Here is a 17090-nt window from a genome sequence, read left to right on the forward strand (position 1 = left end):
ACCCCCATACTCCACTACATAGGGTTGGCAGTGTGACAAGGGGAAGTCTTGCTCAGCAGGGCCTGCTCTTTAGTTCTCCCCCTTAGATAGTAGTTCTGACAATGACTTGGGCAATAACCTACAGCAGCCGCTGGGCTTCCTTTACCTACACCTCTCCTCCAGGGCTGAGCGGCCTTCTGGAACAAGGACGGGGAGGATGGAGAAAACTACAACACCCAGGAGTCCACGCGGTGCTGGCCGGAGCGGGTGCTTAATTCTGGCCGATAGCACAGCGCCCTCCCCGGTGCATTATTGTTAAAACCTAGAAGCGAGTCATCTGCGCGCATGCACAGTCTCTCCTCAACTAGTTTAGCTTCTATCCTTCTTACAGGTTCCTTTCCGGCCGGGATGACGCAGGCTTTTCCCCGCCCCATTCTCTGGAGTCTGGTGCGGATGGGGCATTGGGCAAGCGCGTTCACAGATTTTTATGGGGGGGGGCGGAGGAGGAAGGCTAGGGGACCTCGGGAACAGAGCGCATGCGTCCCAGCGGAGCTGCAAGGCTCCGAGAGTTTACGGGAGTGAGGAGAGGGACGGGACACGGGGCGGAAGTGGCTGCTGGATTGACGCACGCGCATTGGCCGCCAGGGCCCATCCTCCGGAAGTGGAGCGGCCGCCCTTCGGCAGGCCCCGCCCCTGCCCCGCCCCCGCTCCCCGCCCCCTGCTCTCTTAGGTGGCGCCGGCTTGCGGCCGGTGTGGCCGTGGTGTTGCTTCCAGAAGCCGGAGCGGGCACGTTCCCTGGACAGGCGGCAGGGCTATGGTCGCCAGCTCCCGAAGGCCCGCTTCGCATCTCAGTCCGATCCTGGGCGCGAGCCTGAACTGTCTTCTCAGCCCAGCCCCCCCGGCGCGGTCGGCTGCTCCCCGGGCGCGCCCCCTCCGATGGCGGCGGAGATTCAGCCCCAGCCCCTGACCCGCAAGCCGATCCTTCTGCAAAGGGTCGAGGGGTCGCAGGAGGTGGTGAACATGGCGGTGATCGTGCCTAAGGAGGAGGGTGTCATCAGTGTCTCGGAAGACAGGTATGGACTGCTTGCCCCTCCGCCGCGCAGAGGTCTGGCCAGGGTTTGGTGGGAGTGGAGACCGCGCCTACGGGTTCGGTTCTGATCGCGTCGGCCTCGGCCGTGGGGACTGGCTCCTGGCAGAGTCAAATGGTCCTTGGGCTAACGGTGCGCGGGACACCAGACCCGGGTCTAGCTTCGGAGATGGGAGGGGCAGAGGGAGGAGCCGCCTGGCCTTGCAGGTGTGTTAGCTTGGAAGCAGACCGCTGCGCGGGCATGGTTTGGGGACGCTAGTTCGTCCAGGTCTTAGCTCCCCAAACGAGAAAGGGAGCGCCACTGCTTTCTGCTATACAGTCCACCGATCTGTGTATCTCCAGGGCATCTTTCACCGAAATCAAGGGCTATTACATTGTGAAGAGAGTAACTTTAGGCTTCTGCCTGTGGGGCCTTCCTTTCCTAAAACCTTAGTTTTGGAGTTCAAGGGGAAGTGTCTGGAACTTGCAAGCCATCACTTTTGCAGAGAACTTCTTGAGTTCCTTCCCACTCCCTGCTTCCTTTCCGTTTGCTTAGTTAGCAAACTCTAGTCGTTCTGCCTTTTCTCCCTTGCACTGCGTGTTTGATTTCCAGAGGCATGCCGCGTGAACATAGGAACTGGGGTAATAGAGAGATAGGACTTTACTGCTTGGGTGATATCTACAAGCATTCTAAAAACAATTGTAACACGGTAGAGGCATGTGACTATCTGGGTTTTTGGCTTCAACCAAGTAGTTAGGTTTTCTCAATAGAAGTTGGTACCATGCTGAGGTAGTTTTCTTCCGTAATGACTCTTGAAATTGCAAAGGCAGAGCAAAAGTGTTCACTTCTTTTTTAAATAATCATTTCAGCACTTTCTGTAATGTAAACTCAAACATTTTTACTTGATTTGTTTCTTAGGTCCTTGAATATAGCCAGGGAGAGTGTATTACATGTGTATATTACACATCTACGACTGCATCATGCTTGATATAAGTGGCACCTGCTTCCTTTCCTATGTAGATGCATGGGGAAACATTGCCAACATGTTAAATGGCAGTCAGTCCGGGAAGAACAGAAGAAACGGAGTGAAGTGGATGGGGGAGCCTTTTGAAATTCATAAAGAAGTCTTATGACAATGTTTAATTTTTTCCTTTGGTGTCACATGCCTAGACTGCATCAGACTGTTTCTGGGCTTAAATTTTTTTTGTGTGTGTCAAAGAATTATCTTCTTGGAATATTTTCCATAAAATATATTGAAGAGCTATATTGATAAATGCCCCTTTCCATTACTAGAGATGAAATTGATTCCCAGTTTGTAAGCAGTTCATAAGTTCATTGAATCAAGTCAGAGGAGGAGAAAGCGTGTCAGACCTCCGCTCCTGTAGATTAGTTTGGAAGCACCTGATTCCCATTCCTTAAAGGAAACAGTGTTAGTGGAGGTAATAGTTCAGTGTCCAGAGAAGCTAACAGTATATGTGGAAGAAAGAGAAGAGTAAGTTTCATTTCATCACAGGATGAAGGAAGTGCAGTGTTTAGTTATCTTTCGCTTTCCTAGTTTGCAATGTATATAACAGACTTTATCTAATTGTGGAGTTACTGTTAAATAGGCCCCTACAGAAATCCGGGGTCCTTGGCTCTGTACAATTTATAATTTAAGTTGGCAAGTCTATGCTTCTTTGGGCCACTCAACCATGAAAGTAACTGTTTTAGAGAGCATTTTTAGTTATGGTTTTCACTAAAGGAGAATTGATCTGTGTGTTCTTGCTTTTCAAAATCAATGTTAGTGCCTCTTGATATAATGCTAAGCATAGGAAGACAGAATATTGATTTTTCACCAGTACTTATAAAGACATTACCATTAGCTGCTTTGCCAATTCATTATTGAACCATGAGGGTCAGCTACAAATAATGTCACGTAGCATTGTTCTTAGGAGATCCTCATTTTCCTTTTTTCCAGTCTGACTCATTATAGCCTGTATGTATGCCTTTGGAAACACTTAACAGTCTTTGTTTGAAACAGTAATATACATACTTCGTGTCTGTTTTGTGTTCTTTGAATTAGCTAGGGAGCTTTTTGTGTCTCATGGATTATAGTAATCTACATAGTGCCTGGCCCGCAGGAGTCCCTCAATATTTGTTCTATCGGTGACTGTTTCTGGAAGCACAGCATCTTAACTATTCTGGATTTAATTGATATTTGTTGAGTGAATATTTCAATGACCTATGAGAACCTTATGTAGACAAATACACATTTGTGGGGGAAGTATTAGACTAGGTGGCCTTAGACACTTTAAAACTGGGAAGTCCACACATTGCTTCATTCATCCTATTAGACAGTTGAGTTACTGGTGTGTTCTCATTGTGTGTGTGTGTGTGTGTGTGTGTGTGTGTGTGTGCATACACAGCAGTGATGCTCTCAGTTGAGGAGCAGAAACTTTAGAGTATAGGTTTTGTTTTGTGTATGAATGTGGTGCTGGGGATGGAACTTATTATTTAAACCTTGTGTGTTCTAGGCAAGCATCTACCACTGAGTCACACCCCCAGCCCAAGAATATTATGTAATAAAACAAAACCACTACACTTAGGATACGGTGTTGAAAAGAGAACTTTCAGATGGGGAAGAATGACCAGGCTCCACAGCCCTTCTTGCCCTCTCAATCTCCCGCTTCGGGGGATTGTCACACTTGAAGTACGTTTTCATTATCAACCTTCTCACCTTAGGAAGCTGATGGTGCTCACATCCTCACGCTGAAGAGTAGGTCAAAGAAATCTTCACTTTCAAGTTCACTGTGGCACAGTTAGGACAACTTGGAATTTACATGATATCAAAGGAGGAAATGTTGGGAAAATAAGAAATAGAGGAACAGCTGAGTTGCCAGTCCAGCTCTCTGCACTAAGGCAGGACCTGCTCCCAGAACTGACTGGCCTTGCAGATGCATTTCTTGTAGCTAGGTTCTGTTCCCAAGGGCTACACCAAACTCTGGGATCCAGGGTCCCTCATTGCCCTGCTTCTTTTCAGGCTGCCCTTTCTGGGCTAATGGTGTTTCAGTGGTCCTTGTGTAAGAGCTTCTTCATTCAGGGGCTGGAGAGGTGGCTCAGGGGTCAAGGGCACTTGCTGCTCTTACAGAGGACCTAGTTTGGTTCTCAGCACCCAAGTGGTGACTCACTACTTCCTATAATTCCTGTTCCAGTGGAGAACTGGATGTGATGCCCTTTTTTGGTTTCCAAGTGCTCCAGGCATTCATGTGGTACACATACATACATGCAGACAAAACACTCATGCATACATACAAAATAAAAATTTAAAAAGGGCGGGGAGGGGTGGCAGGGGGTGGGGAGCCATAGAAGAGCATCATTTCAGGCCTCTGTGCTCTGTTTTAGTAGAGCCTAAGGTGAACAAAGCCAGGCGGCCATCTGTCCAGGTGTGACCCAGCCCTGTTCCCATCCTTATCTTGGTCTTGGTCTTAGTTAGGTTTTTATTGCTGTGATAAAGACCTTAACCCACAGCAACTTGAGAAAGAGAGGGTCTGTTTCAAGCACTCAGGGAAGTCAGGGCAGAAACCTGGAGGCAGCAATTGAAGCAGAGGCCATGGAGGAGTGCTGCTTATTGGCTTGCTCTCCCCAAAGCTTGCTCAGCCTGCTTTCTTATACAGGCCAGGACCTGCCCAGGGCTACCACACCTACAGTGAGCTGGGCCCTCTCACATCAACCATTAATTAGGAAGATGCCCTCACAGACTTGCCAGTCTGGTGGAGATGTCTTCTCAGTTGAGGGTCCCTCTTCCCAGGTGATTCTAGCCTGTGTAGAGTTGACACACTAACCAGCACACCTTCCTAAATTCATTATATACATACTTTAACTCAGGGCAGCTATCTCACCATACAGGCTCTGTAGTTAGTAGTCTCCACTAGTTATTGGAAGCTGACATTCTCCTCTGCTGGGTGATCAGAGAAGCACAGCAATCTCTCCCTCAGATGGGTGTTGTTAGGAGGAAAAAAAGTGGGGTAAGCCAAGCCTGATGGTGCAGCTACTCCAGAGTCTACTCAGGGGTTGAGTTAGTAGGATTACATGGTTCAAAACCACTGCATCAATTTAGGGAGACCCAGCCTCAAAATAAAGTAGTGAAAAATGGGTAAGGGTATGTCAGTGGCAGAGAGCCCTGGCCTAGTATGCACAAAGCTCCGGGTTCAATCCCTAGTACTACCAGAAGAAAAAACAAGAGCTGTGGTAGAGGAAAGGGCATTCTGGAGAGTGGGGTAAGAGAAACCAGCACCTGTGGACAAGCCCTACGGATCCAGGTAAAACTGTGGAGCCAGCCTATACTAGGCACAGTCAGCTCTGAGAGTTGCTGCACCTCGAGGAGTCTGGAAAATGAGTGTCTCCAGAGGAATAACTAAATCTGAAAAGAAAAAAAAAATGACTGAAACATCTGGGTGCAAGCATTTGGGATTCTTTTCTGGATAAAATGGCTTGTGGAGGCTGGGGATGAGGATGGTAGGATGAGAGGGGACCTGAGGGAGGGCGGCCTGATTCGATTTCTGTGGCTGTGATAAAGCACTATGTGGAGAGTGTCTTGGAGAGGGAAAGGTTTTATTTGGCTTACTGGTACAATCACAGTCCATCATTTGGGAAGTCACTGCGGGAGCTCCGGGTCGGAGCTGAAGCCGAGACTAGGAGGTGTGCTGCTTACTACTGGCTTGCTCTCCATGGCTTGTGCAGCTTTTCTTATACAACCCAAGGAGCATCTGCCTAGTGGCTGGGCCCTCCTCCATCGATCGTTTATTAGGAAGATGCCACATGGACATGCCCGTAGGCCAGTGTGATGGAAGTGGTTCCTCTGCTGAGGTCTCCTCCTCCCATATCCTTGGACTATTCAGAATCAGCCCTTTCAGCAGCTTCCTTAGGATAGAACCCATGAACAATGAGGGACATATTTACATCTCAGAAAGAGGAAATCTGGTGCCCAATGGCTGGCACAAAGGAGACTGTCAACACCTCAAGTGAACATGATTTTGAGTTGTAATGGGTTGTTTCCCTTGGCTTAAAGCGGAGCCTCAGGGAAACTCAGGGAAGCCGCTTGCTTTAGGCAGGCAGAACCATTCTCCCTGGGGTGGAGATGGCAGTGAGCTGGACTAGAGTGGGCTTGGATTTCTGTCTTTAAAGCTTTACACCCCTAAGTCTCTCAAATGTTTCTAAACTTGAAAAAATATGTTAGACTTTTATCTCTTACAAATCATCATAGTGTTGGTTAATTTGCTACTAATTCTTTCGTTGTGAAGTGAAATTGCACTAATACTTAGACCACAGTCCAGCTCAGCTATGTAGATGTAATTCTGAACAGTCTTATTAAATAAGAAAGACAGAGCCAAATGCAGAGTTAAAAGCCCAGAGATCGAGCAGCAGCCAAGAGCTAAGACCAAGACCGCCTTCTTACCCCTCACTGTTGTCCTTCCTCTCAGAAAGAGACCTACTTTCTGTGTCTGTCTTTTTATTGACTCTCTGTTCTGCCTTCTCATTGGCTCTAAACCCAACCATATGACCTCCTCCTCACTGCCTTTCTATACAGACCTCCAGGTCTCTATGGTTGGTATTGAGATTAAAGGTGTGTGTTTCTAAGCTGGCTATGTCCTTGAACACATAGACTCTGCCAGCCATATGACTGGATTAAGGGCGTGTGCTATCACTGCCAGACTTCTGCTAAATGGCTTGTTCTTAGCTCTGACCCCACGTAACTTTATTTATTAACATACAAATAAAATCACATTTCAGCACAAATAAAATATCACCATACAGCTAGGCTCATGATGGAGTTGTTGTACCAAGGATTTTATAACATTTGCATATACTTTTTGAAAGAAGGGCAAATCAAGGTTTTTCCTACAATTGAAGCTTAGTTATGAAAGTTGAGAACTTCTTAGAGTGATGGATTGAAGCCCAAACTAATTTTTTGACTATGTGAACTTTATTTAATGGCATAAAATGAGTAAACTTTCACCTCTGCACTAGAGAGCCATCACTTGGCACCAATGCTCCCGTTTTCAAGTCCCAAAGAAGGAGTTTCCTCCATCTGATTGTTGAAAATGAGGGCTTTACTCTGCATTCAAGCTTCGTGGGTGCCCAGGAATCTGCAGGGGGCTGCCTGTGTGGCCCTGAGGTCAGGAGCAGGTTGACTCTAAGATCTTCGTGGGAAAGCGTGTATCAGCTTACTAAGGAGGCCTCAAGGCTGCTGGCAGCTCTGAATTTCTTTTATATTGTGGAACCGGATTTTCTGCAGGACTGTACAGATCTTAATCACTTGGATTGCAACATTGGAAAGTGCCAGGCTGGCAGTTCTGACACTCTTGACATGAATGATTTTGAGCCTATGATACATACCCCTAGTACAGAAGAGAAGGAAAAATCCAGAAGATACTTGAGAGCGATAATCCTGCCCAAAAAAAGGAGATCAAAACTTTTGAAAAGCAATTCTATTTTTTACTTACACAGTGTCTTTCCATTGCTGTTTTTGTTTTGCCTTTTGGCAAAGAGAGAGGGACATTTTTTTTTTCTTTTGTTTGTTTGTTACTGAGAATCATCTTGATGTCATTAAAAGAGAGTTTGGAAGAGTGGGAATGTAGTTCAGTCCATGGAGAGCTTGCTGAGCATGGAGGAAGCCCTGGATCCACTCCAGGACCAAATAAAGGGAACATAGTGGTGCACCTATAGTCCTTATAGTCCTTATATCGAACATGCAGGGACCTATAGTCCCTGCACTTGGGAGATGAGGCCAGAAGAGCAGAAGCTCAAGGTCAGCCTTGGCTTTCTAAATATAGAGTTTGTGGTTAGCATGGGATATGCTTAGAAAAAATAGTTAGGAGTTTGGAGGAAATGAAACCACTTTATGGCATTTAGAAGTTAGTAAATTGTGATTTAAAACAGGAGTATTAGTCTGCTGATACCTGTAGCATTAAACTGAATGGTATATAGTATATACTTATTTACCTGAGACATAAAGGCCATGAAGCCATCTTTTCTGCTCAAATATACTGTTAGAACAGAGTATCAGGATGCTGAAGGAGGGAACTCCCCCTTCCCCCAAGCAGGAGGCCTCCGGGGTTAACCATTAGTAAAAATTAATACAGGGTTCTAAAAAATAGCCAATAAGGCCAAAAGAGCAAAGGAAGTGGCCTATTTGTCCTAGCCAGGGGTGCTGCTCCGTGCTCTTCTGTTTTTAATTTAAAGTTCTTGGAAGAGACCTGGGGCAGAAGCTGAGACCCCAGCCAAATCTGGCTTCCCTCCTGCTCAGCCTGAGTCTTTTCATCTGGAAAAGGAGGGAGTTTGTGTCTCAGAACTCCTTTGTGCCCTTGGGGTGACTAGATGAACAGAAAGTCCATGCAACTGCCTCACCCCGAAATCACAAGTGAAATAGAATACGGTGGGGAGAAAGCAGCGTGCTTGTGTGAAGTTGTCCCCGTTTCATGGAGCAACTGGGAAGCAATGCTTTTTGGAGCCTTTAGAGAGCAGTGGTTATTTATTCCTGGCAGCACTCTTCCAGATTTGTATTTGTTTTGTTTTGGTGCCTAATACCCAGTTGAAGAAGATCCACTACATTTCTGCTTCTAGATGAATCCTTAAGTTTCAAGTAGTGAACATTTAGCTCTGGGTAGCTTGCTAGCACCCAGTCAGGGCCTGGGTGTGCAGAGTAGTGTTTTAGAAGCTTTTTGACCACAAATCATAGTATTTAGTACCTGCCTCCCCCATCTCACCCCCTCCAAATGAACTGGGGCAGGGAATGAGATCCCAGCCAGCCCTGTTCTGACCTTGGCATTTTCTGAGTTTTCTGTGCCATGAGATGGTAGCCTTCTCATGGGACAAGCACACTGACTTTTTGCTGTTTTGGTTCTTCTTAAGTCCTGATCATCTCCCTCCTGATTGATGTCCTGACCCACTAATGGGCTGGGAACCAGAGTTCAGAATTCAGTCAGCTCTCTAGAGGGGCTACTCAGGTCTTTTCTGTGCCTTTATACTTTTAGTTTTGTGGTTTTTTTTTCAGAATATGAAACACAACTGGGTATGGTGGTGTGTGCCCTGGAGGCAGAGGCAGGTGGATATCTGTGAATTTGAGGCCAGCCTGGTCTACATAGGGAGTTCCAGGACAGCCAGGGCTATGTAGAGAGCTGGCCCCTATCTCTGCTCTTCTTCAGGGACCAAAACCCTATCAGACTACCCTATGCCTGGTCTTCTCCTGTTTTGAAATTCGCACTGTAGTTCTGGAATCAATCCAGTTTGAATGGAAGTACAGTTCACAAAAAGCTGGGTAGTTGCTTGAGTGGCCTTTTGGCTTCCTGTGGTGTGTTCCCTTATTACTGATTTAGTACTTGAAAAATGATGCATCTCACCTACTTGTGAATGTCATTGCTGACGTCTGTATGAGGAAACTTTCCTTTATAGCTGGACAGATACACCTGTAATATGATGCTAACTTAAATATTTCAGTGCATTTTCTTGTAACTACATCTTTTTGTTTTTATTTTTTTAATTGAAAATAAAGTTATTTTCATATAGTATATTCTGATCACAGTTTCTCCTTCCTCATCTCCCAGATCCTATTCACTTCCCCACCCTTCCAACTCCAGGCCTTTTCTTTTTCTTAAGAAAACAGTATCTTTTCTCAGGGGCTGGAGAGATGGCTCAGAGGTTAAGAACATTGACTGCTCTTCCAGAGGTCCTGAGTTCAATTCCCAGCAACCACATGGTGGCTCACAACCATCTGTAATGAGATCTGGTGCCCTCTTCTGGTCTGCAGACATACAGGCTGTATACATAATAAATAAATAAATAAATCTTTAAAGGAAAAAAAAAAAGAAAACATTATCTTTTCTCCAATTTCTAATGACCACCTTAATTTTAAGCAATAACAATAATTCTTCTGGAATATTCTTACATATTAAACAAAGACATTATCACTACAGTAAAGAATGGCTGCCCATAAACCTTAGCACACTGACTGTTGTCTTATATTACCTTCTAGCAGATGTCCTGAAGCAGGCTTCAGGAGTACGATTATAATCATGCGCCTCTGTATAATTGCCTCTATGTAATACTATACCAGGAGTGAGCTAGTCTTTAACTGTTCTTTTGAGTGGGGATATGGTTTTCTTTCCTGCAGTATTCACCGGTGTACTAACTGCAATGGCCTGTATGTGCTGGGCCCTTTATCTTCTTCCCTTGTCTTACTGTTACAGCTGATTTCAAGTACTGTGTTTAACAGGATTGAGAATGGGTTGTGTAGTAGAAATCCTTATCTTATTTCTGATTTTAGTGGAAGTGCTTTGGGTTTTTTTCTGTTCAGCAGGATGTTCACTCTGGGCTTGTTGTATATTGCCTTTATTATGTTGAGATATGTTCCCTCTGTTCCTAGATTCTCTAGGATGTTTATCATGAAAGGATGTCGGATTTTTTCTTCATTTAATGAGACGATCATGTGGTTTGTGTCCTTGAGTCTATTTATGTGAAGAATTCAATTTATTGATTTATTTATATTAGACATCCCTGCATCTCTGGGATGAAGCTTACTTGATCATGGTGGATGATCTTTTTGATGTGTTCTTGAGTTCACTTGGCAAGTATTTTACTGAGAATTTTTGTGTCCATATTCGTCAAAGATCCTGGCCTAAATTATTTCTTTTTTGTTGGGTCCTTGTCTGTTTTTGATATCGGGGTAGTACTGGCTTCGTAAAAAGACTGGGAATGCTTCTGCCATCTGCAGAATAATTTGAATAGTATTGGTGTTTGTTTTTCTTTGATGGTCTGGTTGAATTAGTGCTGAATTCATCCAGCCTCTACTTTTTTCAGTTGGGAGATTCTTAATTTCTGCTTCTATCTCATTGGATGTTATGGGTCTATGTAAGTAATTTATTTCATCTTATTTTAGCTTTGATAGGCCATATACTCAAGAAATCCATCCAGTTTGTGAAGATTTTCTAGTTCCATGGAATACAGATTTTAAAATACGTCTTTATGAGTCTCTGAATTTCCTCAGTGTTGGTTGTGATGTCTCCTTTTCATCTCTAATTTATTCATTTGGATCCCCACCTTCTTTCTTTTGGTTAATTTTGCTAAATATTTTCTAGCAATATTAAGCTTTTCAAAGAAAGAACTCTGTTTCATTGATTCCTTGTATGGTTTTTTTGTTTCTATTTCAGTAAGTTCAGCCCTAATTTTGGTGATCTCTTCCAGGCTACTGTTCTCTGGAGTTCTTTGTTCTTGTTTTTCCAAGGCCTTTGGGTGTATTATTAAATTACTAACTTGAGATTCCCTCAGATTTTTTTTTTAAAGACTTATTTATTATGTATACAATGTTCTGCCTGTATGAATGGCTGCAGGCCAGAAGAGGGCACCAGATCTCATTCTAGATGGTTGTGAGCCACCATGTGGTTGCTGGGAATTGAACCCGGGTCCTCTGGAAGAGCAGTCAGTGCTCTTAACCTCTGAGCTACCTCTCCAGCCCCCCTCAGATTTTTTGATTGTAGGTCTTTATTGTTAAAGTCAAGATGTGTTATAGGAAGGGGCATGCACAGTAAGAAGCGTGATTATATAACTTAATCAGTCAAACTATGTCCCTTAGTATAACCAGCTCCTCTTTCTTTAGACTCCATAAAAAGAGACTCCGGGCTGTAGCCTGGGCCCTAGAGTAGCCTTACTCCTGTGGCCTGCTACCAATCTTGACAGTGTGTCCTTCTTTAATCTGCACAATTGTTTTGTTCCAAATAATGTTACCTTGCTGCTTCTGCAAATCTATGCGTGTCCCTATTTTCAATTCTTTGGGTAAGAGATGCAGTGTTAAAAGAGGCCGTCTGCTAGTTACCTTGAAAATTCATTGAGATGCCATGTGTGGGCTACCTGCCTACACAAGTTACTAGTCAGGGAGGCCCCAGAGGTCCCCACAAACGACACGGCCTGTTGGCATTGCTCTTGATTGCCCTCCATAACTAGATGGGAAGATCCTCCTGCTGAAGACACAACATACTGTAGGACAGAGAGACCAAGCTGGAACTGACCTGAAACTTCTTTTCTGTTGGCTAGCTTTCTAGTGCTGGAAGGTACTGTCCGGCCCCCTGAGGAGAAGAACTATCAGTGACATTACCCGTTGGTGAACTTCCTGCTAGAGCAAGATGTGTCCACTGGGGCAATAGTGGCCTGGCTGTGAGAGTGGGGGCGGGGGGGAAGGGTGTGTGTGGGGGTAACCAACCACTTTTGTATTTGATTTGAGATCTACTCCACGGGGAAGAATTCTTGCCTGGTACTGAAAGTCTGGTCAGAGGCTCTCGAGGAGGACACACTACTGTGGTCTTGCTCAATGGGCATGTTGTCAAATTGCCTTCCAAACATTGATGTTTACATACAGATAGTGGCTGCCCTCTGCCTTGGCCGAGAAGCTTCTCCCTGTAGTGCTCAGCAGTTAGTGCAGAGACTCTGGAACTAGTCAGAGAGCTGAGAAGAAGCCACTGTTGTGGCTTAGCCCTCTGTGTTTCACACACATGTCCCCAGCCCTGGCCAGGCACGAAGAGGAGGGCAGAAAGAGTGTAAGATGAAGCGGAGGGTGGGGAGGGTGCTGTGCAGTGTGTCTTCTGGATGTGACGTGGCTGTGGCACTCCTGAACTCACTGCCGCTGTGGCGACCTGCGCAAGATCAAGCCAACCAGGGCAGTCAGTGTTCAGTCAGACAGCACTCATGAGTGAGGTGGGGGAGGGTGGTGACATGCAGTGGGGGAGCATGCAGAGGAGTGGCGGGGAGAGTTGGGAATGGACATGTTTAAGATACATTTTTTTTTTTTTTTTTGGAAACAGGGTTTTTCTGTGTAGCCCTGGCTGTACTGGAACTCACTTTGTAGACCAGGGTAGTGTACTCAGAAACCCTGTCTCTGCCTCCCAAGTGCTGGGGTTAAAGGCCTGTGCCACCATTACCCAGTAAGATACATTGTTTGTTTTTCAACATTGTTTAAGTGTATGGAATTGCCAAAGAATAACTAAAAGGTGTTTTGTTAATAAAGAAAAACAAAAGTCCTTTAAGATTGCCTCTGTGCCCTTTGGTGTCAGATGCAGACATTCAGTGTGTGGTGAATTGGGCAGCCCAGTCTTCATGGGAACACTTCAGCGGGTTCTGTGGGAAGCTCCTGGGATGTTTGAGTTGGAGCTGCATTCTAGGTCTAACTCAGAGGGCACACTGTTTTGTTAACTCCCCAGGAAAAGTCCTTTTGGACTACTGCTGAGGATTCAGAGATGGATGTGAATTGTGGGTGCATATAGTTCTTCACATTTTCTTCCTGCCCACCCCACCAAGCCCAGAGGGTCCAAAAATGGCAAAGATAAATTCCCCTCTGTGAGAGGTTGGCTGGCGTTTGAGGTGGGGTGTGTGTTATTTATTCATGGCTGTAATAAAAAGCCTGACAAAAAGGCAAAGGAGAGAGGCTTTGTTTGCCTTGCGGCTGAAGAAAAACCACAGTTTGTTAAGATGAAGAAGGCATGGTGTCAGGAAAATGAGCTGGCCACATCACATCTGCAGTGAGCATGAGCTGGCCACATCACATCTGCAGTGAGCATGAGCTGGCCACATCACATCTGCAGTGAGCATGAGCTGGCCACATCACATCTGCAGTGAGCATGAATGAACTGGCCACATCACATCTGCAGTGAACATGAGCTGATCATATCACATCTGCAGTGAGCATGAGCTGGCCACATCACTTCTGCAGTGAGTGTGAGCTGGCCACATCACATCTGCAGTGAGCGTGAGCTGGCCACATCACATCTGCAGTGAGTGTGAGCTGGCCACATCACATCTGCAGTGAGCATGAGCTGGCCACATCACATCTGCAGTGAGTGTGAGCTGGCCACATCACTTCTGCAGTGAGCATGAGCTGGCCACATCACACCTGCGTTGAGCATGAGCTGGCCACATCACATTTGCTGTGAGTGTGAGCTGGCCACATCACATCTGCAGTGAGCGTGAGCTGGCCACCTCACATCTTCATTGAGCATGAGCTGATCCCCATCACACCTGCAATGAGCATGAGCTGGCCACATCACATCTGCAGTGAGTGTGAGCTGATCACATCACACCTGCAATGAGCATGAGCTGGCCACATCACATCTGCTGTGAGTGTGAGCTGGCCACATCACTTCTGCAGTGAGTTTAAGCTAGCCAGCCACATCACATCTGCAATGAGCATGAGCTGGCCACATCACATCTGCAATGAGCGTGAGCTGGCCACATCACATCTGCTGTGAGTGTGAGCTGGCCACATCACATCATGCCAGTGAGCCATGAGCTGATCACATCACATCTGCAGTGAGCATGAGCTGGCCACATCACATCTGCAGTGAGCATGATCTGGCCACATGACATCTGCATTCCAAAGCAGAGGTGAATGCTTGCATTCAGCTCTGTCTCTTTTTCTCATGTTCTGTTCGGCTCAGAACCTAAGCCCAGGGGATGGTGCTGCCCACAACCAAAGTGGTCTTACCTCCTCAGTTAAATCTCTTAGAAAACATCCTCCCAGACATCTGAGAGGTGTGTTTCCATGTTGATTCTGAATCCAGCCGGGTTAACATAAAGATTAACTATCATAGGCAGCGAGGGCGTGCCCCCCCCCCCCCCGCATCTCACTAGCCGAGAGCTAGCCACAGCCTCAAGTGGACTCAGAGTTGTGTCATTTGGTGCTGTGTGTCCCAAGCTTATTTGTCCTTCTTTATGTTAATGGCCAACTATCTAATTCCTTGTAGTGGTGGCAAATTTAGAAAGTTTTTGAAAGGGGGATCTTAGCCAGAATGTGGCGGTACACATCTTTAATCCCAGCATTCAGAGGCAGAGGCAGGCAGATCTCTGTGAGTTCCAGGCTAGCCTGATCTACAGAACTAGTTTCAGGAAAAACAGGGCTACACAAAGAAGCCTGTCATGAGGAAAACAAAACAAACAGAAAACAAAAAAAAAAGGAGGATCTTTCTATCTTTTATTTCCCAAACTGGTCTCAAATTCCTAGGCTCAAATGAGCCTCTTGCCTCAGCCTCTCGGGCTACAGGTGTGCCAGCATGCCTAGGTTTCTGGTGATTTTCAACGTCTAATCATTGATTTGTCACTCTTAAAACCTCCTATTTTTGACTGAATTTAACCTGTGTCACTCAGAATGCTAGTCGTAAAAGAGTTGTGTAAGTAAATATTCAATGCAAGCACCAAGTAGTAGGACTTAGCTCTGTTCTGTGTGCTTCGTACCATGCTGCATACACAGCAGGTACTCACATTATTTACTGAATGTAGACTGGAGGTGCTGAACCACTGAAAACTGTTGCTGGTGCTTCATTTAGTCAGTCTGCATGTGTAGTATATGAAGAATACATGTTTTCACAGTAGTTCAACATTTCACATTTTATAAGTGAGTGATGGCCATTATAGTTTTTAATTCTGTGATTTTTAAAAAGTAGTATCTTCTGTTTTCAGAGAATCAATCTCTCTCCCTCCCTCCCTCCTCTCCTTTCTTCCTTCCTTCCTTCCTTCCTTCCTTCCTTTCTTTCTTTCTTTCTTTCTCTCTCCCTCTTTATCTCTCCCTTTCCTTCCTCCCCCCACCCCCTTTTCTTCCTTTCAACAAGGTTTCTCTGTGTAGCCCTGGCTGTCCTGGAATTCATTCTATAGACCAGATTGGCCTTGACCCCAAAGATCCACCTGCTTCTGCTGGGATCAAAGGCCTGCACCACCACTGCTTGGCTGAGATTTTCTTCACTGAGACATGAAATGTCTCCCTAACTGAAAGATAATCTTCCATTTATAGATGATTTTCATTTGTTTATTTATTTTGATTATTTTATTAAAGTAGATTATTTTCTCACATAATCTATTCTGATTACGGTTTCCCCTCTTTCTGCCTTCTCTTCATCAAGTTTCCCTGAGCCCTGCGGGGAGGGATTTGATGGAGAAATCCCATTTAGGGTTGAGTGTTCCAAGGTCTTTCACTTTTATAGAGCATTTTTATAATTGAGAGTTTGTTTTCATGCTTTAGCATTTGATTCTTGCTATAGTACTGGGAAGTAGTAGTTCCTAAACACTCTTGATTTCTGCCCAGTTTCTGCTTCATCCTTTATTTAAGATTTATTTTTTATTTTATCTGTATATATGAGTGCCTGCATGCATGTATGTGCATCATGTATATTCCTGGTGCCCTCAGAGGTCAGAAGAGGGCATTGGATCCCTTGGAACTGGGTGTGGGCCATTTAAAGCTGCCATATGGGTGCTGCATACTGAACCTTCTGGGTCCTCTGCAAGAACAGCCAGTGCTCTTAACTGCTGAGCCATCTCTCCAGTTCCCTTCTTGATTCTTGCTGGCTGGTAAGTTAACTAGAATCTTCTATTGTTTTATTTTTTACAAGTTTTGTTCAGGTGTCTACCCTACCTCCCATGACTCTAGACTGAATTCGGTTTGGTTCAGGTCTAGGTTTGTGATCAGAGATGTAAGGAAGAAGATTGACGAGGTAAAGCAGGGAAGCACAAGCTTCCTCTTTGCTTGAAAGGGATTCTCAGGGAAGGAAGGATCTGTTTTCCCTGTGTCCATTGTCTTGGCTGGTTGTCACCATCTGGAGCTGGTATAGCAGCAAGGAGAGGGAGCCTGAAAATGTGTGGTGTGTTGCATACAGCCGAAGAAAAAGATGGAGAGAACCAATTGCCATGTCGCCAGTTTTGGAGCTGACTTCCTTCATGACTTCTAGAGAGACACTGTCACTTTACAGGAAAGGACTGGAACCCAGAGAGCTCTAAATAGAGCGACCACCAGTGCTGATGAATTCACTCTTGAAGTCATAACTATAATGTGGCTCCTCACTCCTGCTCTGGTGGCTCCTATTATAGTGGATAGCATTTCTGTAAACAGCCTTGCTTGGGTTTGAGAGGAACTAGATTGTCCAGAGCAAGTGTTTATGTTTGAAATGGTTTTAGATGGTTCCTAGTTATTTGACGATTGATCACCTCTGACAAACACTGCTCTGAAATTCTTACTGCTGCAAGGCATGGTGGCATCTG

At 45.3% G+C, this 17090-nt stretch overlaps 1 protein-coding gene across 2 annotated transcripts in view; it reads left to right on the forward strand.

The window, feature by feature from the left end:
• Window positions 1-685: 685 nt before the first annotated feature.
• The window catches only part of Wdfy2 (WD repeat and FYVE domain containing 2), a 144699-nt gene continuing 128294 nt past the window's right edge, over window positions 686-17090 (forward strand). For both annotated transcript variants that reach the window (XM_036199019.1, XM_036199020.1), the window contains exon 1: window positions 686-1052. In XM_036199019.1, coding sequence (XP_036054912.1) covers window positions 916-1052 — 137 coding nt within the window. In that variant the 5' untranslated portion in view covers window positions 686-915. The remainder of the gene's footprint in view (window positions 1053-17090) is intronic.

The sequence above is a fragment of the Onychomys torridus genome, chromosome 9, assembly GCF_903995425.1.
Source record: "Onychomys torridus chromosome 9, mOncTor1.1, whole genome shotgun sequence".
Classification (NCBI taxonomy): domain Eukaryota; kingdom Metazoa; phylum Chordata; class Mammalia; order Rodentia; family Cricetidae; genus Onychomys; species Onychomys torridus.